At 39.9% G+C, this 24500-nt stretch overlaps 2 protein-coding genes across 3 annotated transcripts in view; one reads left to right on the top strand and one right to left on the bottom strand.

The window, feature by feature from the left end:
- Nucleotides 1-11857, top strand: part of LOC143274801 (protein rogdi-like) — a 66694-nt gene extending 54837 nt beyond the window's left edge. The window contains exons 11-12 of the mRNA XM_076578728.1: nt 205-457; nt 10107-11857. Coding sequence (XP_076434843.1) covers nt 205-258 — 54 coding nt within the window. The 3' untranslated portion in view covers nt 259-457; nt 10107-11857. The remainder of the gene's footprint in view (nt 1-204; nt 458-10106) is intronic.
- A 1143-nt stretch (nt 11858-13000) lies between these two features.
- LOC143274732 (GTP-binding nuclear protein Ran) lies at nt 13001-23894 on the bottom strand. 2 transcript variants are annotated; one of them, XM_076578641.1, is made up of 7 exons: nt 23780-23894; nt 22369-22406; nt 20019-20103; nt 19516-19641; nt 18117-18304; nt 16217-16387; nt 13001-13802 (listed from the first exon to the last, which is right to left on the bottom strand). In XM_076578641.1, exons 2-7 carry the CDS (start codon nt 22393-22395, stop codon nt 13758-13760), a joined length of 642 nt encoding a protein of 213 aa, XP_076434756.1. In that variant the 5' UTR covers nt 22396-22406; nt 23780-23894; the 3' UTR covers nt 13001-13757. The 2 variants fall into 2 exon arrangements, with proteins under 2 accessions (XP_076434756.1, XP_076434755.1); XM_076578640.1 differs by lacking the exon at nt 23780-23894 and adding an exon at nt 22776-22886.
- Between the last annotated feature and the right edge of the window lie 606 nt (nt 23895-24500).

Genomic DNA, 24500 nt, shown 5'->3' with positions numbered 1-24500 from the left:
ACTCTGATATAGGTACACAAATATATATTGATGCACTCAAAGCCTGACTCAGTGTGTTGGGTTATGCTGCCGTCAGGCGTCTGCCGAACAGATGTGGTGTGGCGTGTATGGATTTGTCTGAATGCAGTGAGACCTCCTTGAGAAACTGAAACTGAAAACCGGAAACTTTGCCTTGCAGACCTGATGGAAATGCCAATGTTTCAGATCACCACGGTGTGTCAGTGTGCTGGCGTGGATCGCGGAATGTACGTCACGTAGCCGCCTTCCGCTGCTGACGACGCAAAGCCAAGGGACAGAACTCTGTTGTGGTGGAGGTGCCGGAATCTAACTCTCTTTGCCCTGCCTGGCGGAACTCACAGAACGTCACGGATTGCCTTGCCTTGTCACTACGGATGTGATCCTGTTTGTTGTGGATGAACTCACTCTCTCACATGGAGTACTGTGATATTTCATTGAGGTTTTTTTTTTTTCTTCTTTTTTTTTCTTTCTTTTTTTTCTCTTTGTCGGATTGAGGGTGAACTTGTATGTGATGGGTGACTGCATGGTGACTGCATGTGATGGTGACTGCATGTGATGGTGACTGCATGTGATGGTGACTGCATGTGATGGTGACTGCATGTGATGGTGACTGCTTGTGATGGTGACTGCTACGCAGAATGGAGGCACTGTGGCAGACGGGGTCAGGCATTAGACTTGTGACCCGGTGTTCACCAGTGATCAGGTGTTGAGGCCCACCGTTTCAGCATGGTGTTGTGTTCTTGGGAAAGGCACTTTCTCCCTTTTTTCCTCGCTCCACCAGGTGTGTGAATGGACACCTGACTTCGGTTGGGGATGGTTGAAGGAGAGGATTGGGCCCTGCCTTCCTGTGCCCATCCCCGGACACAGTGGACATGGATTCACTGCCTTCCTATGTCCAGCCCCGGACACAGTGGACATGAATTCGCTGCCTTCCTATGCCCAGCCCTGGACACATTGGACATGGATTCAGTGCCCTTATGGTCTGAAAAGGCTGTGGGAGATGTAACCTTTGAGCTTCAGGAGTTGGGCAAATAGAATCTGCCCTCATCACTGCTACTTGAACAGTGCTGAGAGCATCCTCCGCAGTCCCTGTCGTGTTACCCTTACAACCATCACTTGCCTGAAAATCAAATCAAATCAAATTTGGTGATTCATTTTTTGTAACTAAATGGAAACTGAATGCTTGTGATTATGAAATACTGGTGGTTTGCCATCTGCAGTAACTAATGGAGTTTTGAATTTAATCATAAATCAGTTCTCTGTGACTTGTGTCCGTCACTCATAAAGAGTTACAACTTAGTCAAAAAGAGTTAGTTTGAAATTTGGTTTCTCAGTTACCCTACAACTTAGTCAAAAAGAGTTAGTTTGAAATTTGGTTTCTCAGTTACCCTACAACTTAGTCAAAAAGAGTTAGTTTGAAATTTGGTTTCTCAGTTACCCTACAACTTAGTCAAAAAGAGTTAGTTTGAAATTTGGTTTCTCAGTACCCTACAACTTAGTCAAAAAGAGTTAGTTTGAAATTTGGTTTCTCAGTCACCCTACAACTTAGTCAAAAAGAGTTAGTTTGAAATTTGGTTTCTCAGTACCCTACAACTTAGTCAAAAAGAGTTAGTTTGAAATTTGGTTTCTCAGTCACCCTACAACTTAGTCAAAAAGAGTTAGTTTGAAATTTGGTTTCTCAGTCACCCTACAACTTAGTCAAAAAGAGTTAGTTTGAAATTTGGTTTCTCAGTACCCTACAACTTAGTCAAAAAGAGTTAGTTTGAAATTTGGTTTCTCAGTTACCCTACAACTTAGTCAAAAAGAGTTAGTTTGAAATTTGGTTTCTCAGTTACCCTACAACTTAGTCAAAAAGAGTTAGTTTGAAATTTGGTTTCTCAGTTACCCTACAACTTAGTCAAAAAGAGTTAGTTTGAAATTTGGTTTGTCAGTACCCTACAACTTAGTCAGAAAGAGTTAGTTTGAAATTTGGTTTCTTGGAATACTACAACATAGTTAGAAGGAGTGAGTTTGAAAATAAGTTTGAAATGTAGTTTGAAATGTTGTTTCTTTGCACTGTATACAGCCTTTTGAAAAACAGATCGTCATAAACACAGTTTAAAATTCTACTACTGCATGCTCTTTGACTCACTGAAAAGGACAGTGTTAGAAATATAGTTTCTCCATATTCTGCAGTTCAAGGAGTGAGTTTGAAATTTAGTTTTTAACATAGTGTTCAAATTAGTTATAAGAAGTTATTTTGAAATCTAGTTTCATCAATCACTCTACAACTTGGTCTCAATGGGTTTGTTTGAAATTCAGTTTCTTCATACAGTACAACTTAGATGAAAAGAGTTTATAGTGTAAAGTTTTTGTTGTAGTTTTTTCATTATTCTACAGTTTAGTTATATTGAGTTTTTGTTTTAATATTTTCATTACACTACAGCTTAGTCATAAGGAGTTATTTTGAAATCTGTTGTCTTCATACTCAACAGCTTAGTTATAAGGATTTAGTTTAACATTTAGTTTCTTAGTTATAAAGAATTACTTTGCCATAAGACGCTAGTTTGAAAGTTACCTTCTTCAGGTTAATTCTAAAATGTTAGTTTGAAATTTCTACTCCCCCGACCTCCCCCCAAAAAAACCCAATAACCACACACATTTTTTCCATACAAGATAAAATCTAGACCTTTGTAAGAATATTGCTGGTTATTTTCCCACAACTTGTGGGGCATTGGTTATAAGCTAACTACAGTGGTATATGCAGTTGCAGTCGTTATATATATATATATATATATATATTTTTTTTTTTTTTTTTTATTTTTTTTTTATTAATTTATTATTTTTTTATGTTATCAGCACCTGTGATGTTAGAAAAAAAAAGAGATGATATATGAAATGTTTTAGATAAAAACAATGATGCTGAATAATCACGTTTACCCCTGAGGAGGATCCTCCTTTTTTTCATCTTTTTTTTTGTGTTTGTTTCTTATTGTTTTGTCTACCAACAGAAGTTTAAAATGAATAATGATAATGATTGCTGCTCTGTTCCCAGCTCTTATTTTCACACTGAACCGTGCGAAGACCTGTTGACTGGAGTTATTCAGCTGTTCACTGAACCAGAAATCACTGTGCTGGGGAATGTGAACTGGGCGCTGTGTAATGAAAGATAAACAAACAGCTAGAAGAGGACGTACCTTCAAATCAAATCAGATCATGTTAGTTTGGGCCTATCTGTCCTCAAAAGGGGCCATTTTGGGCTGAGTACCCATCAGTTGCTCAGGAGGGTGCCTGATGCAACAGTACCTGTTTCATGCAACAAATTCAAACTCTCGCTGACGTACGCAGGTGTTTTGTTTTTAAGAGGAACAAGAGAGGCAAGGCCTTCAAGACTCACTTGTGATACACTTAAAAAAAAAAAATTCCAAGCTTTTTACGTATTGAGTATAATTTCAAAATGTAATGTTTAAGATGAGAAAGATCAGTTTAAAGCAAATTAACTCCCCTAGCATTAAATTACAGAGTAATTTCCCTTTTTTACTATCTGCACCAAAACGTTTGCAAAATAAATAAAACTTCCATGCTTAGCAAAAAAAAGTTCATGTTTGAACAAAAAGTGATAATAATGACTGCTCTTGTTGGGTCAGAATATCAGATCAAAGTGCCAAGTTTAGAGAATACAAAAAATATAACAGTAAATGCAGTTTGCATATAATTAGGCTTCATTTTTTATTTTTGTGTGCACATCCCAGAGGCGCAGTATTGTTTTAAACAAGATGACTGGAAAGAACTGAATTTTTCCTATTTTTATGCCTAATTTGGTGTCAACTGACAAAGTATTTGCAGAGAAAATGTCAATGTTAAAGTTTACCACGGACACACACACACACACACACACAGACAACTGAACACCGGGTTAAAACATAGACTCACTTTGTTTACACAAGTGAGTCAAAAATGGATTAGTATTTCTGTTTGAGTTTGAAGGAGGTGAAGGCAGATCCATGTATACCACATGCACAGCACATACAGATCCATATATATCACATGTACACCACATCCGCTGTAGAAGATAGAAAGAAAAAAAAAGAGCAGATGCTTGATGCTTGCATTTCCCAACGAACTGATCAGGTCTCTTGTGTTAATTGGTTTCTTTGTTTGTTTTAAAAAAATCCTTTGTTGGTGGCTTCTGTCACGCTCACTTGTATTCACAAGTGCGCTTTTTATAAGTATGTCTGTTTACCTGGCTATTTAGGCAGCCATACTCTGTTTTCAGGGGTGTGCATGCTGGGTATGTTAGTGTTTCCATAACCCTCAGAACACTGACATGGATTATGGGATCTTTAACGTGCGTATTTGATGATCTGCATGTGTACTAACCGGTCTGCACATATGTTTACCTGGGAGACAGGTAAAATGTTTACCTTTAACTAAAAGACACAGCTGGGACTCACACCCAGGTTCCTGGGATTGAAGGTCCAGTGTTCAAACCACTTGGATATACCTTTTTTAAATTTTTTTATTTTTTATTATTATTATTTTTTTTTTATAAACAATTACGTTTTTACTGCTGAGAATTTGTGTCATATTAGTACACTTCTTTGTTTTCTTAACCCCATCCCACACCTTTCTTCACTTTAAAAACAACAACATTGTTTACTAAAAATAGATTTTTTCTTGTTAAGAATAATTATCCAGGATAAAAACAAAACAAAAAAAAAACGAAACAAAACAACAACAACAAAAACAACAGCAAAGCCAATAGTTTGTGTGTATATTATACCCCTGCTCGAATCTAGATGTATGGCCAACGCAGTTTTTCATACCAAGCCCCCTTTCTTTGGAATCAACTTCATCAGCCTCTCTGTCACTCATCTTCGCTGCTTTCTTTCAGATCCAGTCTGAAGACCCATCTGTTCCCCTCCTGAATAATTCTCAACAGCTCATCCCTTTCCAGTATGAACTAAAATGACTATATTAGTGAGTGAGTGAGTTTTGATAGTTTCAGAATTTGTTGGTTGTATTTTTGATTGTGTACTATTTATTTATTGTGTGCTATGACTTACTGTGTGTCCGTGCGCATGTGCTTGTGTGTAGTGTGTGTGTATGTGTGTGTGTATGTGTATGTGTGAATAATTTTTAACAATGTTTTTGTATCTTGTGTTCAATTTTTTCTTTTTGATATTTACATGATTGTGTTCTATTTGTAAACGCCTAGGGCTTATTTTCAACATTAGGCATAAATGCTCATAATAATAACAATAATAATAATAATAATAATGATGTGCAGTTTATGCAGTTTGGGTTTTTAACATTGTAGCTGAAACTGAGAGGGGGGTGAAGGGGAAGAGGGGGGGGGGAGAGGGTGAAGGGGGTGAAGGGGAAGGGGGGGGGGGGGAGAGGGGGGAGGGGAAGAGGGAAAGAGGGGGGGAGAGGGGGAAGAGGGAGGGGAAGGGGGAGAGAGGGAGGGTGAAGGAGGGGAGAGAGGGGGGGAGGGAGAGAGAGGGAGGAGGGGAAGGGGGAAAGAGGGGGTGAAGGGGGGGAGAGGGGGAAGAGGGAGGGAAAGGGGGAGAGAGGGAGGGTGAAGGAGGGGAGAGAGGGGGGGAGGGAGAGAGAGGAGGATGATTGGGGAGAGAGAGGGGGAAGGGGGGTAGAGGGGGAGGGGAAGGGGGGTACAGGGGGGGAAGGAGAGGGGGGGGTGAAGGGGGAGAGAAGGGGGAAGGTGTTTTCTCTGCTCTGTCAATCTGTGTATGGATAACAACTTCCACTTCCAGGTGATCTCAATATATATATATATATATATATATATATATATATATATATTTATCAGCAGCACCGGTCCAGATTTTCAGTGGCCATGAGCATTCCATGATCTCTGTTGGGTTTTGTTGTGTGTGTATGTCTGTTGATGTGTGATTTTGTGTGTCACACCAAGTCATTCCAGCCCACATCCAAGCACTGTTTGTCGTCAGTGCACTTATTTCTGCACCTGCATGCAGTCAGTGGTGGAATGTGGGTTTATCAAACTGGCTTTTCTAACTCCTGTCAGCTGAGAGGAATGTTAGGGAAGGGATACAACTCTTGAGAAACGTCTGGACAACTTTTTTTGTTTTCTGACAAACGTTTTCGGGTTATTCGAGCAATATTGAGTTTGTTTTCTGCAAGTTTTCTTTATGATCATATTGATAGCAAGAAAGTTGTGTTTCACCACTTGTAAATATTCAACGCACTGCTCTGAGATGTATACAGTTATTTTGTCCGGACATTGATATATATCTAGAATGATTGTTATAAACATAACACTTACAGGAAAGGTGATTTGTTAGTGATCACGCAAACTGTCATCGTTTTGGTTTTTAAATCATCAAAAAATTAACTGTTTAAACTTCCCAGAGGGGGATGGTTGTACATGCTTTTATCCCTGTTGTGCTGAGAGGGTTGATGTTTGAATTGTTGCCTCTGTGTGTATGTGTTTGATATTCTCTAACATGATTTGTGGTAGTGTTATGTTTTTTCCTTCTGATTTTTGGTGCCACTGAAGTATGGGGGCACTATGACAGAATTAGTCAGGCGTTGAACTTGTGACCTCGTGTTCACCAGTGATCAGTTTGGGGTCCTGTTTTGGGCAAGATTACCTTGTGCTTGGGAAAGGCACTTTACTCTGATTTTCCTCACTCCACCCAGGTGTCAGTGGCTACCTGACTTGTCAGGAAAGTTTGAAAAGACAGAAGGAGAGAGTTAATCGACACCCTTCATTGCTAGTCCCAAGACACAGTGGATATGAAGTCACTGTCCATACTGCCTTAAAAGTCTGTGGGACCTATAACCGTTTTTTGTGGTTTTTTTTAATAAAAAAAATTGTGTGTGTATGTTTTTGCATACTTTTATGTGTGTTCCTAAGTTTGTATTATTATCACTGTGTGTCTGTTACGGTGTGTGCGATATTCATCAACGCCAGCGATGCCATGTGTACAAATTAAACATTTTTATGAAGCCATTTTACTTTTTGTGAAACACTTGTCATCTGTGGTTTAATGCCTCAATACTCAAGGTACAGCATAATGGAATTTGCTTATATTATTGGCCAAGGTTAGTTTTCATGGAAGAAAAAAGAAAAGAAAAAAGCAGGACCTAAATATAACATTTAAGAAAACTCTTTGAGCAGGAATATACATGACACAAAAGTACAGATTTGTTGTCGATGTCAGTCTTTATCTTGAACAATTACAAGAGAAACTGGAATCCATATATCTCTTTGATTTATACACAATCACAATATGAAATAGTATTGCATTGTATTTTCATTGATTGATCAAAAAGAAGACAATGAAAATGTTAATATAACAATTAAGACAGAGTTCACAGATGTTCTATGTTATTTTGTGCCTGCTGGAAGTAAAGTAGTTTATAGCAAATTGTTTCCTTTTTTTTTTTTTTTTTTAATTCTACAGGGAGGGATTTTTAATGAGAGTGACGAAAGTGTTTGAAATGTTGTAGACTGTAATGAAGGAATGTGAGATATACATTAAGAAAAAGAATTACATTGAAAAAAGTTTTTCAAGCATGCATTCAAACTGTTGAAAAACAAGCCTGTTCCCATTGCTGGGATGAAATGTAGATTGATAGTTGGCTTTTCCAGTATTCAGTTACCTGCTTTAAACAGAACTTTCCTTTTCTTTTCTGGGTGCGTGTGGACTGTTCAGATGGGAGTTTATATGTGTGAGTGATGTTACTTCTCTCTTAAAGTAACCATACTGCATATTCTGGGCTGTGCATGGTGGTTATGTCCATGTTTCCACAACTCACCAAACGCCGATATGGATTACAGGATTTTTAACATGCATGTTTGCTTTTCTGCTGGTGTACCCCTGACGGGGACTAGGGCAGGTCTGGGTATGATTATGTTGACCTAGGAGATCAGAAAAACTGATTTCCACCCTTCATCCACCAGGCATTCATAATCGGGATCAAACCTTCAAAACTGAGGAGACTCCTACTGAAAGTCCATTGTTATAGCCATTTATAGCTATTGTGCCTGTTGCAGCAGAACTGAAGGTTGTTTTTGTTTTCTTGGCAGAACTGGATGTAATAATCTGTTGTTGATTTTTGTGCAGTGTTTCCATCAACTGCCTTGAGTCTATCTTTCATTTTATAATATTTTAATGTGTTTACTTGTGTGTTCATTTTGTTTTTGTGGTGTTCATGATGATGGTTGACACAAACTTTGGGCAGGCTCACAAGGTGTGATCAGTGCATCAGGTTTATATGTTTAATGTTTTTTTTAAAGTTTTTTTTGTTCTTTTTTATTTGGCAGACATAGTGTAACATATATGGATCAGTGTGCTTGCTGTGTGGTGCCTAACTGAAACTGAAGGTTTGGTATGCTGAGTGACATTACTTGTTTTTTTTTATTTGAAATTTTGTTTTTGATAAGGCAGACACAGTGTAGCATCAATGGATCAGTGTGCATGCACTGTATCTGCAGGTGAAGGTTTGGTATACCGATTGACTTTCTTTCTTTATCAGTCTCAGTGACTGACACTATCTTTATGTAAAATACTGAGTACAGAAGATGTAGTAATTATGAAGATATTACTTCAAAGAGCATCGAGAGATGGACAACATTTCACTATGTAATCGAAATAACAGAAAAACAAAATCAAAATGTTTATTTCATGAGGGTGGTACACGAAGTACAACTGCTTTGGTTTTGTCCATCCCTCAATCAAAAAAGAAAAAAAAAATTGGAGGGGGGGTCAGAGTGGGGGTGGACATTTAAAAGTAAAAAAAAAAAAAAAAAAAATTGGAATGCCAAAGGCTTCATGCATCATGTGACAGCGGTTGGGGAATTAAGCCCCACTGTGCTGATGCAGTTTGTTTCTAGGTGTCAAAGCATGCAGGCTGATCCATACATGCTCCACCATATCTGCTTAAAAAAAGATGACTGACCCCACCTTCCCCCCCCCTCCCTTCCCCTCATGAGATGCTGGGGTGTCTTTCAGTATAAACAGCATCCCCACCTCCTTGAAATTCTTTGCTAGAGATATCCTCTTTTCTGTTACTCTATTTATTTCTGCCCTTTCTTTTTCTTCACTGTTGTCTCCTGTTTCTGCCTTCCCAGTCCAGTCGCCATTCTTTTTTCGAGCAAACCTCGACACTTTTTTCTCTTTTCTGCAGTCTGTGTAGTTCACTATCTGTGCTGTTTTGCTCTGGTGATTAGGTAGTGAAATTATAAACACTAGGATAGGCACTAGCTGTCCATTCTGCAGAGTTATTTGCCAATCTGGCCTTTTTACGTATATTTTTGTTTGGCTTTGAAATACTGTTTTTCCTTTTATATGATTTTTTAAATCAGGGGATGATGAATTAAATGGAATGGCTGGTGTCATCAGCATGGCCTAGTCTTATTTGTCCTGAGGAGCTAAATGGTTAAGATAATGTGTCATGAACTGAATTTTGCAGTTTTATCTCAGTGTTTTTTTGTGTATGTGACAGTTTTGTGTGACGTGGTTGAGCATTTGTATGGTTTCACAGTCCTGACATGGCCTTGTGCAGTTGGATGGACTAGAGCCAACAATTAACGAGACTGACCTGGGCATGAACCCAGTATGCTGGCAAGGCGTTGAGAGCTTACCTTGGTCTGCATAAAGAAATAACTTGAAATGAAAACATGTAAGAACAGTCAACAAATAAGGAAATGCGTCAAGACTTGAAGATGAAAAACATTGTTGAAGGCAAATGACTGAAATGGAAGTAAGAATTAAAATGGGCTGTTGTCAGTTTAGTTGTACACGCCCGCTGAATAACTTCTCAGTAAATCAGTCCGTTTTGCTGTGATAAATATTGCTTGGCTGTCTGACTGCACAAAGCAGGATTTTTTTTCTTTCTGTCTTTTAATAGCAATAACTGTAGCATTACAGTTTGCATAGTCACTACCTCAGTTGTAGATCTCTTATTTACCGTTTTAGAAGTATAATCAGTTGTACTGATTTACTGTTTAGATTTTTGATTAAATTTTTTTTTTTTTTTTTAAAGAATACCATTTCCTTGATTAATGAATCATTTTTTTTCCTTCTTTTTTTTTTGCTGCTTCATCTGCACTGTTTCAGTGGCATTACTCCCATGTCACTCATCCATAGTCCTGAGGGAACTGTCAGTGTTAGGTCACCAGGAGGCCACACACCAGAGGAGACCCTGCATGCTGCTGAAACACCTTGGTGTTCAGGATGCCTGTTTAATTCAACACAAAGGACACCACTTGCCAATCATTATTGCAGAACCAGCGTCTGTCTTCCCTTGAGTGAAGACCATCACAATGCCCCTCTGCCAACATTATTTATTGTTATCCTCCACAGCCTAAGATTAAGCTGCTTTTATCGGAGTGAGCAAAGAGGGAGAAGAAAAACATGGTATGAAGTGCCACATTGATATATATATATTTATTGGGGTATCGTTTTGAACCATTGTTCCCTGCTGTCATTATTATAGGAGTGATTATTTACAGCATTATTTTTTTTTTCTTTTTAATAACTTGCCTGACATTGGGCAAGTTGTGTGCCATTTGTCTTCTGGAACTGACAAGGTATTTATTTTCCGTCTGACTTGGAACATTTCTTTTGCCAATATTTTTTGGGTACTCTTTACGTCTTGTATGGAACTAATTAAGTATTGTTTGTTCATTTGATTATTTACTGAATGAGTTGTGTAATACTTAGTTGTTGCATTTGGTTGTGTAACATTTAGCAGTTGCATTTTTCTGGAAGAATGGTAATCCGGTCACTCTGGGAAAGCGTATGCATTAGATCAACATTGTAAATGTACGTCACACGTTTGCTTGTATCTTGACTGACTGTGGATACAGATTCAACTGATGGATCTCCACAATGCAGTTGATACAGTGTAGACTGATGGGCCTCCACAATGTACAGTTGATACAATGTAGACTGATGGGCCTCCACAATGTACAGTCGATACAATGTAGACTGATGGACCTCCACAATGTACAGTTGATAGTGTAGACTGACAACGTTACATGTATGTCAAGGAACTGACTCACTTTTAAACTGCACAATCTATATTGACCAGCTTGCTGAGTTTCGGTTTTTTAAATGAATCTTAGGGATTTGTTGATTTCAAACATAAGCGTTATATTTACTAAGTTGAATCTGCTAATGTTAGGATGTGCTGATGGCTATTTTACTTTTTTCAACATTTCTCTTTTGAGCTCAGTCAGGGGACTATGGGAGTTTGAATCAGGCTGAAACCAATTCATTACTTTTTTTTCTTTTTAAACTATGTTAGCTGTCAGTCATATCATGAAATTGAATCAGGCTGAAATCAATTTACAACTTTTTATTTTTTTTTTTTAAAGGTTTTAAACTGTTAACTGTCAGTCTTATGAAACTTCTCTTCCACAACAGGCCTGAATTGCATGAGCAATGGGAAGTTTGCTTAGTGTTGAAGAAATTTCCAAGTGTATGCCGATTCCAGATACTAGGAAAACTAATGCTGCTGTGCAAACTTAGTACTAAGATGGCTAATGCAACCCAGTTGAAGCCGTAGATCTGAGGCAAGACTAATCTTTCTTGTTCAGGCAGACCACTGCAAGAGCAGGCCCATTCTGTGAATCAAGTAAATTTTGTACAATTACAGAACTGAAGTGTGAATATGAAGGGGACAACAGCCAGTCACACATAACTTGTGACTTGCTGCTGCCCATCAAGTGTGGATAATGGTTATTGCAAGAACATCACGATGGACCAAAAATGCCTTCAGTGCAAGTGTTCTGTTTGCTGTGTGCATTATCAAGTTGGGATGAGAGGAAAACTTGTCAAAGAATAGATGCTCTTTTAATCAGTGTCTGGGTTGTCAGTTTTGCACCCTCTGTGTGTGTGTGTGTGTGTGTGTGATTTGTTTCCTGTATATAAATTATGAAGAATTAAGTATGTGAGCATTCAATTTTGAGTAGATCAACAGAAGAGAGGCAAGGCCTTCAAGACTCACTTGTGATATGTACTAAATTGAACAAAGGAATTATGATGGGGGGGGAAAAAAAAGCAGCAGCCATCCTGTCAAGAAGCCTTGTTAAACGTCACCAATCTCTGAAGTACACAGTATGAATGTGCATTGTGAAAGGTCTTCACACTGAGTGTTATATAAAAAAAAAAAAAAAAGAAAAAAAAAGAAAGCCTTTTTATGTTCTGATTAATAATTTCAAAATGTAATGTTGAGAAAGATCAGTTTAAAAACAAAAACATGATTAATCTTCCCCTCAATTAGCTGTCCCAAAGAGATTCAGTCATCAATGCAACATTCAGACAAAACGAAAGATCATCCTATTGAAACAAATGAAAGTGACTGCTGTTAAGTGTTTCAGTATATCTAACCAAAATGTCGAGTTTTATGAATAGAAAAAACAACACCCCCCCCCCCCCAAAAAAAAAACAAACTAACAGTAAATGTATCGTGCAAATAATCTGGGCTTCTTCACTTTTTTGTACCCATCCAAAAGGTGCACTGTCATGGAAAACAGTACGAGTGGAAAAAGATTTTTTCCCCTATTTTTGTGCCAATTTTTGTGTGAAACGACAAAGTATTCCCAGAGAAAATGATAATGTTAAGTTTCACCACAGACAACTGAAATGGTGGCTTATAACGGACTCACTTTGTCTACACAAGTGAGTCAAAAATGCTTACATTTCAGAAAGTGAAACAGCACATTTTGTGTTACTGTCTTTTAAAAGATTGAGAAGGGCTCTGCCGCTCAGCATCGGAAGACGGCCCAAACAGGTGTTTTGATTGGGATCCAGTGATCAGTCAGTTTTAGGGCAACGCACTTTACTCACCCCACCCAGTTGTGAATACCTGACTTTAGTCAGAAAGGTTTAAACAGAAGAAAGCATTGGGCCCTACCACCTTCTGCCAAGCCTGATAGCGGATATGAATTCACTGCTCCAATCAAATGAGATTCAAGACTATCACCTTTAGTACTAACACAACCAAGGTGGTTCACATAGTTTATTTCTCCATAAGACAAGACAGGAATCTGAAGTCAGCAGGATATTTATTTCAAACTGGAATTATTTCTATATAAAAAAAAAGACGACAAACTCAAGAGACACTGAACAGCTATACAAAGAGAACCTCCAACACACAGAGAAAGGTCAATCTGACCCAAGTGATTTGTGTCCTCCCATGTCCGGGGGATAAGTGATGAGTATCACACCTGTGCACAGAACCATTTCACGATGTAAGGCATAAGTTAGCTGTAGTAGTAGTACAATGATTTACATATCTGCGTGGTCTCCCCCCCCCCCCCCCCCAAGTCATTTCACACCCCATTCCCCTAAATGAACAAAAACAATTAAAAATTTCTCCCCTTGTCAGCTTCCCTGTGGACAGACAATCACCTCAAAACAGACTGAACAAGACAGGCGGTGGTTACTGGTACACCATGTCACACCTCTACACACTGTAGGTGACAACAGAAAAAAAGTTGCAAGTTCATCCTCTTCCCATGGAAGAAGTGGTGTGCAGATATATCATAAGGTGCTGCTCCAGCCCTTCCCCCCAAACACCACGTGAAGTCAAAAGTGAGTTGTCCGCTGTGGTCATGTAGATGTTAGTCACCACCTGCTGACACCACCCAATCCGGAAACAGACCCTGGTGTTAACTTCTCTGCTACGACACCAAGCAAACCACCTATCCCCCCCAAATACAATAAAGTCTTTTCTTTGCACAGCTGAAGAGGATCAGACGTTTAGATGTCTTCGTCGTCATCTGGCAAAGCCACTTGCTGTGCAACCTACACACACACACACAAAAAAAGAAGCAATCATTCATCACATGAGAATATTTCATCAATGCCTTATTTTGCACGTCACCCATCGCTCAGTTCTTAACATTTATTATACATGCAACATTTGATAATTTTATTTATCTATTTTTAGTTAACCCTCCTCACTATGGAGTACCTGCCAGCACCAGGTAAAAACTTGCAGTGCCATGACATCAAGCGCCCTACAATGTCCACTAAAAATCAGGGCAAACGTTGGAGCTGCCATGTTAACCACAGGAACTTGAATCTCGTGAGAATGTGGTTTCTACTTTTTCTGTAATTCCCACTTCCAGCTTGGGGAGAGGCTGGGGGTGTGGTATTGATATGTGCAGCAGTTCATTTTTTGATGTTATTTTCTGGGCTGCCCCATCAACTGCACCGTTTCAGTGACATTACTCCCACGCCACTCATTTAGATTCCTCCATACACGGCCATACCCGGGTTCGTCCGTCACAGATCCAGCGTTGGCAGTCCGCAAAGAACCATTGATGTTAGGTCGCCAGGAGGCCACACACCAGAAGAGACCCTGCACTGCTGCTGAGTCACTTAGGTGGTGTTTAGTGGTGTGTGTTCTGATTTAACGTACTTAGGACACCACCTACTAACGACAATGATGGCTTAGTCGCAGAGCCAGACTGAGTGAGCGTCCCTCCCAGAGTGGAGACCACCACCATGTCCCTCAAACAACAGCCCCCCCCCCCCAACCAATGAATCTGCCGACACTGAAGACATTGTCAGGGCTCACCCCAAGCACAGAAGTGGAGGGGTATCGAAACTGAGGTCACCATGAGAGCGGAGCATGAAAGGCCACAGACTTTGAGACTGTTTTATTTATACAGATGATGATGGAGGAGGATGACGACGATGATGTTGCTATGGAGGTCCATTTTGGTTTGGGACTGCGTGACAAGGCTGTACTCTATTCTTCCTGTCGTAATATCCCGGTGTTAACCAGGCCCGAGAGATACAGACACTTGCAGTGTTGGTCAGGTAATTAGAGCAACACCCTGGGCTGTGAAAGTGATACGGATACTAACTGGGTTGTGAAAGTGATATAGACACTAACTGGGATGAAGTTGTTTGATTGTCAAATAAAGATTTGTTGTCAAAAAATTCAGATGATTTCTAGTAGTGACCTGATCAAGTGTGGTCAGTTGTTTCAATGTCGGCATTGCTGATTCTTTTAGAACTATGGCCAATACACAACTGTCCAGTTGACACAAAACCAGAACCACAAGCTGCATTTTTCTAAGCTCTCCCCCTTATGCCTCTGGTCTTCCGTCTAGTCCAAATTATTGTACATTTATGCAGCTAATTACAGTACATAAAAAAAGGGAAAAAAAAGACACAAACCACACACACACACATCGAAAACATATGGATTCACAGAATCATTGAGTGCCTTAATCCTGTAGAGGCTGTTTGGAAAAACGGACTTTTTTTGTTTTTGCATCTCCCCAATCCCAAACACCCACACACAGTGAGGCCCACACACACACACACATACTCTTTAACGTATAATCCCTCGGTCAATATACCACAAAACTAGCAACATAATCTTCTGAGACATCGAGGGAACACCGATATTAATCCAGTTTAAAACAGGTTCTTAGAATGTACAAACATAATCATGAAGAAAAAACAACATTATCAATTATTATTGTTATGAAAACATCAAAACCTGTTAAATAATATTGTGTATATTCTAAGCTAGCCATCTGTCGGATCATTATGTTATTCTCTTTCCCTCTTACATAGAGTAGCAAACAGCCAGACACAAACACGCACGCACCCCCCCCCCCCCCCCCCCCCCACACATATGCACAAAGCGCTCGCTCTCGCACACTCTCGCGCGCACATTCACACACGCAGACATTGGCAAACGAAATGGGCTACACACAAACACTTGAATGTTGGCATAATGGCACCAAAGCATTTGATATTTCAATTCAACACTGATACATAAATGGCAACTGAGGTATATCATATGGTGTTGCAGAAATTCGCCTGTCGCCGGTATGTCTGTACGTGTGGTTGGCAGTGTTGTATACAAAAATGAAATACACTAAAGTAGAAATAAGACAGCAATGATACTGGCAGCAAAAAACTAGTTTCTTTAACCATTCTTATATATTCCGATGTACCATATTAATCATTTAAATCGCTTATTATTCCCATGTACGGGAACCACTTCTGTTCAAATTTGTTATAGCGCATTTCCATTCTGGACACATATTTTTCAGTGCGGTAGTTGTACTGTACTTCCTTCACGAATGCTGATATTGTTGGTCTGATTTTATTGATTCTGCTTTTGTATATAAAAAATTTAGCCCATAATATAATCTGGTTGAGTATATATATATATATATATTTTTTTTTACCTTGAGCTCCTCCTCGTAGTGCTTGGCCAAGTTGGGGTCCATGGTGACCTCTGGAGGAAGCAGGGCTGGCATCTCTATAAACTCCAGGTTGGGGTCACCCACCAGCTTCCTCGCTAGCCACAGGAACGGCTTCTCAAAGTTGTAGTTGCTCTTGGCACTGATATCGTAGTACTGCACACACACACAAAAATGGAATGAGTGCTACCAGGGCTTGACATTAACTTTTCCCCCCCACTTGCCCAGTCAGGCAAGTCACTGGAAAATTCACTTGCCCAACTTTCAGAAACTTGCATGCATCACCAAATGCTCGCATGCACGCACACACAAACAAAGAAGTAGTCAAACCCTTTTCTTTAACTGTTTGTTTTGTTGGGTTTCACCAAAGATAACTGTTGTTTTGAACAGCCAAAACAAGTTCTATCTTAGACTCACTTGACAAAACACTGCCTTCGGCATGTTTTTGCAGTTGACTGTCAGCCACAGAAATTATTTCTTTTTTTAACCTCCACTGCAAACAGCAACATGCAGAGTTAAAAAGAAAAGCCAGCATTTGTACTGTGAGACAAACAATGTCAGGATTTGACAGATCCAAGTACAATTCTGTTAGATGGGGTCAACAGTTACTGTTTCTCACTTGCCTGGTAGAGCAACTGATTTTGACAACCTTGCAAGTGGAGGGGTGAGGTGTAGGTGGAGGAAGAGTGGGGGTGGGTCAGTGGGGGGGAAGGAAGATGGGCACAGCCATCCATGTAGGAAGCCCTCTTGGACTGACTACAGACAGGCCTGGCTGGCTATCATGTAATTCCGATGCGCAGGTGCTGGCAGTGAACTTTTCACTTTCCTCCAAAGAACCCGTCGCCACGCGAGCAGCGTCAAAACTCCCACTTTGTTGTTGTGGACCAGAAAACTCTGGTTGGCCCAAATATTTTTTTTCTTTCCTCATAAGTTGTACTGAAATCTATTTTCCCGTACTAGTGTATTCTAAGTCAAAATGATGTACAAATTTCCCAAAAATGGTACTGGTAAACAGGTCTGTCATAGAAACAAACTCTGTTGTTGTTTTTTGTTTAAAGTGGAAGAGTACGTTGTGACGTGTTTTTTTTAGTTGTGATGGACAGAAGATGAACTACGCTATAAGAAAAATTACCATTGGCTCTCCAAAAATAGCAACCAATGGCAAATCACCTTTTAGAGCTGCACGGTAGCTCTCTTTTTCCGTTGACCACTTGTCACAGTCAGACTCAAAACATCGTCTGCTGGAGGAAGAGTATGAGACGATCGGTATCGGGAGCGTGATGGATATTTTTGAAAACAAAACATGCCAGTCTTGGAAAATATAACTTCTCCGGTCGGGCAAGTTCGGTAAGGGCAATACTTGCCCGACATGATGATCTACTTGCCCAGGGCAGTCGGGCAACCGTTAATGTCGAGCCCTGGCTAGGTCATTAGAATCCGCTTGGGACTTGCGATACCATGGAGGGGTGAAATATTCAAATAGTTCTCTTGGAATCTAGTACGGCGTACAGGCTTCCCAAAGTTGTAAGTGCTCTTGGCACTTACGCTGTAGTACCGAGCTCTCAAAAAGAGTCAGTTTCAGCTGCTAGGAGGGGTCAAAGCATGTGATCTGATCTATATATCCTATAATCAAATTTACTTTGCAGAGAGAGAGAATCACCCCATGTTTGTGTAAAACAATGTCTGTAAGGAAATAAAAATATTAGACAGCCCCCCCCCTCAATATTTCACTGAATAACTGTCATCACAATTAATTTTTCAGAAGTACCACTGTAACTAAATTACATACTGAAGGACACATGTATATAAATAAATTTGAACACCAAGTAAAGCACAAAATACTTTAATAAAGCAATAATATCTGGAAATAACACAGATTAGTTACCTGCAAGTTCTTTTTCCTGTGGAAGACAATGGCTTTGGCCTTGACCTTCCTGTCCTTGATGTCGACTTTGTTGCCGCACAACACGATAGGAATGTTTTCACACACACGCACCAAGTCGCGGTGCCAGTTGGGCACATTCTTGTAGGTCACCCGAGAGGTCACGTCAAACATGATGATGGCACATTGTCCTGCAAACAGAGATGTCGACCCCTGTCAAGTGTTAGTAGGAACATTCAGGAAAGTTGGTACCAACATTCTGAATTTGGTAGGAACACTCAGACTTCGATCCACATCAGCAAAAGGAAATTTTATCTGCAAGGCATTCACTCTATAGCTTAATCCACCAGGCACAGATGCTGTTCCAACAAGATAAACTGATTTAGCCATGTTCTCTCTTGTCTGGGCAACGATTAAGCTGATTGGTCCACTCAATGCTGTTTCAATATAAACACTCAAGCGATTAGCTGAGCATTATCATGTGAGACCAAGGTTAGTAGTGACTGCCCTGGCCTTGTGATCGACAGATCTAGAGCATCTGGATAAATTTGCGACATAAAGCATGTGAACCTGCTATTTAGTTGGAAATGAACTGGTCAGAACTGTTTCAACAGTGGTGTAATGTTGCAACAAAAACAGGGTGAAATCGTAACAGTTGGCATCTCTGTGCAAACCAATTACTGGCTGGTAACAAGCCAGTCAAAACACTGTGCACTGCTTGACAATGCCAATCCAACCACTTTTGGTTGAGAACTTTACACTGGGTATAGCACCTTGTAAACTACTTTGAAACAAATTATTACATTTCATTCTGTCCACCCTGCCAGTATGGTGAAAGAGAATGAGGTCTTGCAAAGGGAGCATCCAGGGTGCTTACATGGTAGTTCACAGTTCATGCAATCTTTCCATAGTAAGCATCAAGAAAAAATTTACATTTTTTGTTTGTGTAATATTTGGGAAACCTTTTCATTGTCATGCCTCAGTGTTTTCGCGACCTTTCAATCCATTGGGGGTAAACTACAAACATACATATAAAACCAAAGACTTTCGACTCAGTGAGAATCAGTTTTCATAATCTTTGATGCACGCACATCTTGAGACTTTTTCCAGAGTACAGTGCATTTTTTACTAGTTTTTTTCTTCTTTATACTTCATAATTTAAATGTTCACAATTTACTTGTATGTAAAATTGTAAAGTTCTCTGCACATCATGCAACAAATAACAAAACCTTTTTTTTTTTTTTTTGGTTTGGTATGTGAGAGTTCAGTGAGGAGTTACTTCCCTCCACACAGGATTTAGAAGTTCCCTTGGGATTTTTCTGTCAGGGAGGTGGAGGGAGGCAGGGTTACCTATAAAAATTATGCATGCACAAGCTGCCCCCTTGAAAGTTGGTGGTCTTACCCTGGATGTAGTAACCATCTCTCAGCCCACCAAACTTCTCCTGACCGGCGGTGTCCCACACATTGAACTTGATCTCTCCTCTGTTGGTGTAGAAGACCAGAGGGTGGACTTCCACTCCCAGTGTGGCTACACACACACACAAAGAGAATGCAAGAAGGTAAGAACACGTTTATCAACTCCCTGGGGTGGACCTCCACTCCCAGTGTGGCTACACTGGGAAAAAAAACACAGAAGAAAACACAGAAGGTAAGAACACATTTATCATCCTGGGTGGACCTCCACTCCCAGTGTGGCTATACACACACAAAGAGAATGCAAGAAGGTAAGAACACATTTATCATCCTGGGTGGACCTCCACTCCCAGTGTGGCTACACACACACACAAGAGAATGCAAGGAGGTCAGAACATGTTTATCGTCTCAAAAAGAGAAACCATCAGATGTGGCAAAACAGACACTAAATTAAAAATAGGGGAAACTGCAAACTAAATTAAAAATACCTACCAACATATTTCTTTTCAAACTCTCCAGAACGGTGACGTTTGACAAATGTGGTCTTTCCAACACCACCATCACCAACAAGCACCAACTGCAACACAAATCACCTCAATGTAAATCAACTGTTTAAACAGTCTGTAAAAGATCAAAACTTCCTTCACTGCCTTTCACTGTGGGCTGGCAACTGAGAGTTTGTGGGCAGAAACCTTACACAAACAGTGTGGGCTTATTTTTCTTTTTGTGTTTAATTGGTAACCGGCTTCTATCCAGAACTGACTGTACGGTCAAAACTGATCACACAACTGATTTTGTTCCACTTCACAGTGTTCAACTTTTCCCACCAGCTTTATAACATTTAAGGCATCTGTCATATTTTATGACCTAATCAACTCATAACAAGCACAGACCAACCTTCATCCCAAACTAGATCTCTACAGCAGTAGCAGTATTCCTTAGCAATTGTCATGGGGTAAAGAATAAGTGACACTCCATGACCTGCTCTCACTGTGATCTGTTTTACTGATATTTCCTCCTCACTAACCAGCTCTGAGTCATGGACACAACTCGTGCTTTGTGCCTCAATATACGGTGAAATTGTAAAGAAACCCTTACCTCTATCTTCATGACTCCCAAAGTGCGATACAAACTTCAGTGCATGAGCGGCACATGATGAAGTCAGTTCTCTCTCAACATTAGTCACCAGAATATGGTGGCTGTCTTGTGTGAAAACGTTTCCTTTCTGCATTAATGGGTGACAGCTGTGGTAGCTGGATATGTGGAGGAGTGCTTTGCAGAGGTGGGTATATATAACTTTTAACACGTACCTGCTGATGTACATGAGCTTTATGGAGATGGGATTTGACTGTTTCACCTGATAGTCTAAACACTTTTTGCCATGTTGCAAAACTTTCTTTTCTGTAGAACACACCCACACGTCGCACCTCATCTTGAAAGTAAGCCTTAGGCGTTTACAAATAGAAAACATGTAAATATCAAAATGGAAAAATTGAACACAAGATACCAAAACATTATTAAAAATCATTCATCCGCACACACACAAGCCACAGCACACAATCAAAAACACAACCAACAATTCCTGAAACTATCAAAACTCACTCACTCACCAACAGTCACCCTAGTTCATGCTGGAAAGGGATGAGCTGTTGAGAATTATTCAGGAGGGGAACAGATGGGTCTTCAGACTTGATTTGAAAGATTGCCACCGAAGATGAGTGACGGAGAGGCTGATGAAGTTGATTCGAAAGAAAGGGGGCTTGGTATGAAAAACTGCGTTGGCCATATGTTTTGGTTCATGAAGGGGGGATCCTAAGCATACACAGAAGAGCGGAGTTGACGTGAAGGTATATGAGGATGATGGAGATCAGAAAGATACTGTGGACCAGAAGCCTCAATGGACTTGAACAAAGACAGACGACTTTGTAAGTAACTCTTTCTTGTACTGAGAGCCAGCGAAAAGCATGAAGGAAAGGAGAAACGTGATCAAATTTAGAGGAACGAAAGACAAGATAAGCAGCATAGTTGTAGACTTTCTGAAGCCTAGCAATGAGGTAGCTGGGTGAACCGACAAGTAGGGAATCTAAATAATCCAGGTGGGATAGCACAAAGGCACAGAGGAGAGTTCTGGTTGCATCTTCAGTCAGCCACCCCTCCATGAAACTTGAAAGTCATGAATTTTGTTCACCATGTTCTCAGCAGATACCGGACTTACACTGCTGTACATATGTCAGTCACTTATGATAGCCTCCTGAAACCAAGTGGGGAGAAAGGAGGAGGCGGTGGCGGTGGCGGTGGAGGAGGAGGAGGAGGAGGAGGAGAGAGAGAATATTATAACTGAGGTAGAAAGTGGGACATATTTCTCTCACTTATGCATGTTTGTATTTCAATAATCATAAATTATGGGTGATGGATCACAAGATCCTAAATATGCATATTAAATGTCCTGCATCTGTATACAAACACAGGATGGTCAAGGCAACTGAATGCTCCTCTATTCCAGAGCTGCCGACTCCTTGCAAATCTTAAATCTATGCCACACAGATTGTAATTTCAACTTTCTTGCATAACATTTTACAATATACTTTATTTCAAAACTGAAAAATGAAAAAATAAAAAAAGTAAACCCCAAACCCAAAGTTTTATATTCAATTCAAAGTAAAAACAACAACAACCAAAAAAAACCTGGCGACATCAGTGATCAACACAACAAATTTAAAATCTGACAAAACTGTTAAACTGCCTGCAGAAATCTCTTGCTCATCTCTATGTGAGAAATCATTATTTCCCTTTCCACTTAGTTGCTACAGATAATGAAATAATGAAAAGTGTCAGCACAAACCTTAAAAGTAGGCGCTGCAGCTGCCATCTTCTGGTTCACTGGAAACAAAATGAAAGACAAAAAAGTTATTTTCCCTTTCCACACTCCCTCCATCCAATGGTCTGTTCAGGTTTCAGAAATCTTGGCACAATCCCTAAAATTAGTATTTAAAAAAGAAAAAAAGACTACACAACCACTGAACTAATGGCAATTAACATATGTGAAAATGTATTAACTGAAATTATTTCCACAGATTCGCAGAATAACCAACTGAATATCCTAACAAAAACACTCAGAACTTGAGTGGAACAAGGAAATCCAACACATGGTGATAACTCATTCAGTTGTTAGTAATACTTTTTTTTAATAATAGGAAATGATAAAATCTCTATAAAATAAATATTCTTTAGCTCCTGACTAAGCACTACCTCTAAACATCTGAAGTAATGCTCCACCAGTACAGTAATCCATTTTACTCTGACCATTAGATGAACTGAAATGCTCAGATGAAAAACAGCTCAAACATACAGCTTTTTATATGTCATGAAATACTGAGTAATTTCTAAATCTGTCATTCTGGTTTCATCTGAAGGAAACTGCCATCAGCTACCCCGAACCAGACACAACAAGAATGAACTACCCGAGAATCTGGCACTGTGACTGCTCATTCTATGCTTTGGCTTGGCATGACTGAGTCTGACTTAGTCAACAGTCCTTTCCCGTTCCCGCTATTTCGTCTGCAGTTGGCAAACCTTACCTATTATTGTACCATACCTGGGTTAAAGGTACAAACTATAAAGAAAGCACACATATACACAAAACAAAAACCGAAACATACGTCATGCCAATCGACCCAGCCCTTGTTTTGTGCAACAAAAAGTGATAGTTTTTTAATTTTCTTTTTAATCTGGTGAATTTTGCGGGAAACCAGATTTGCATGTCTTTAGTATCATAAAATTTCCTTTGAATTTGCAGATGTACAGCATTCGAAGGAAGTAAAATACCTTATACTTAACAAGGCGATGTGATGTCAGTTGTGGCAATTAAGTGCCTAACTGCCGCTACGCTATCAACAGTTACACTTTATCGGACAAAGAACTCAAAGGTTAACTGAATTCAAACTTATAAACCATCGATACTGATCACGAGAACATTTTAGTGACAATGTCAAAGTAAAGTATGACGGAGGAAACAGAACCACCACCAGTAAAGCTTTCCATACAGTTATGCCAACCTTATAGGAATTTTCCACTCTGGCTGAGACTCAGAAACGATGCACATGCAATTTTGTCAGATTGGGTAATGAATGAATCGTGAATGGATATGAAAAAAATATAGATAATGAATATTTAAATATTCAACACATATATCACATAAGCATATATAATCACTAAATAAAATTCTAAAAAGGACGATGACTTCGGATATTTACCTTTTCGACGAAGACGACAAGAATGGCGCAGTTCTGAGCAGTTCGAACCGGTTTTGCCGCGCACCCTCCTTCAGCAGACATTGACTTCCGTTAGAGCAACAGATGATGCGATGCTGAAGTTGTCTCCCATGAATGACGTAATTTCCTATTTTTAGAGCATTTATCTTTCAGAGGCACATTGTTCAGTTGATTTTGTTTCCTGATAGGGGGGGGGAGAAGAGTATGTGACATGACATGTGTGTGTGTGTGTGTGTGAGTGTGTGTGTGTGCACGGCATGTGCCTGGTTAGGTAGGTAGTGGGTAGGTAGGAGGGCGCTGCGGCGGGGGGTGCCAGGAGCCTACATAAGGATGCCTGCCTACCACTTATCGCCCCCTCTGATCCAGTTAGCGGGCAGGAGGTAGTGTGTGAATGTGATTTGGAGCATTCCCCCCCCCCCACCCCCCCCAGTTTTTTTCAGTGAAATAGATTTGGAGCATTTTTTTTTCCGGCAGCCGGCTTGCGGAAACCCCCAAATCTGTGGCTAAATAATCAGAGTTGATTGTGGCCACACAACAGAAGAAGAGAATAAGAAGAAGGCATTTTACGAGGGCCACGGTGTGTGTGTGTGCGATGGTAGCTGGGTCGATGCGTGTTAGTCCGGTGTACTGCACAAATGTATACAGGTGTATATGTGTGTGTGTTGTTCATCAATGTTACGTCTGTTCACAAGAAGTATAGTGC

The sequence above is a fragment of the Babylonia areolata genome, chromosome 29, assembly GCF_041734735.1.
Source record: "Babylonia areolata isolate BAREFJ2019XMU chromosome 29, ASM4173473v1, whole genome shotgun sequence".
NCBI classification, from domain to species: Eukaryota; Metazoa; Mollusca; class Gastropoda; order Neogastropoda; family Buccinidae; genus Babylonia; species Babylonia areolata.
The sequence above is the reverse complement of the archived record's forward strand: the minus strand, read 5'-3'. Positions and strand labels throughout refer to the sequence as shown.

Coding starts and splice junctions, on each gene's coding strand:
- LOC143274732 (XM_076578640.1), bottom strand. CDS start 22,818: ATGGATTACTGTACTGGTGGAGCATTACTTCAGATGTTTAGAG. Junction 19,642..20,018: donor GTTTGAAAAGAAATATGTTG/GTAGGTATTTTT, acceptor GTGTGTGTGTAG/CCACACTGGGAGTGGAAGTC. Junction 16,388..18,116: donor ACAGGAAAAAGAACTTGCAG/GTAACTAATCTG, acceptor GTGTGTGTGCAG/TACTACGATATCAGTGCCAA.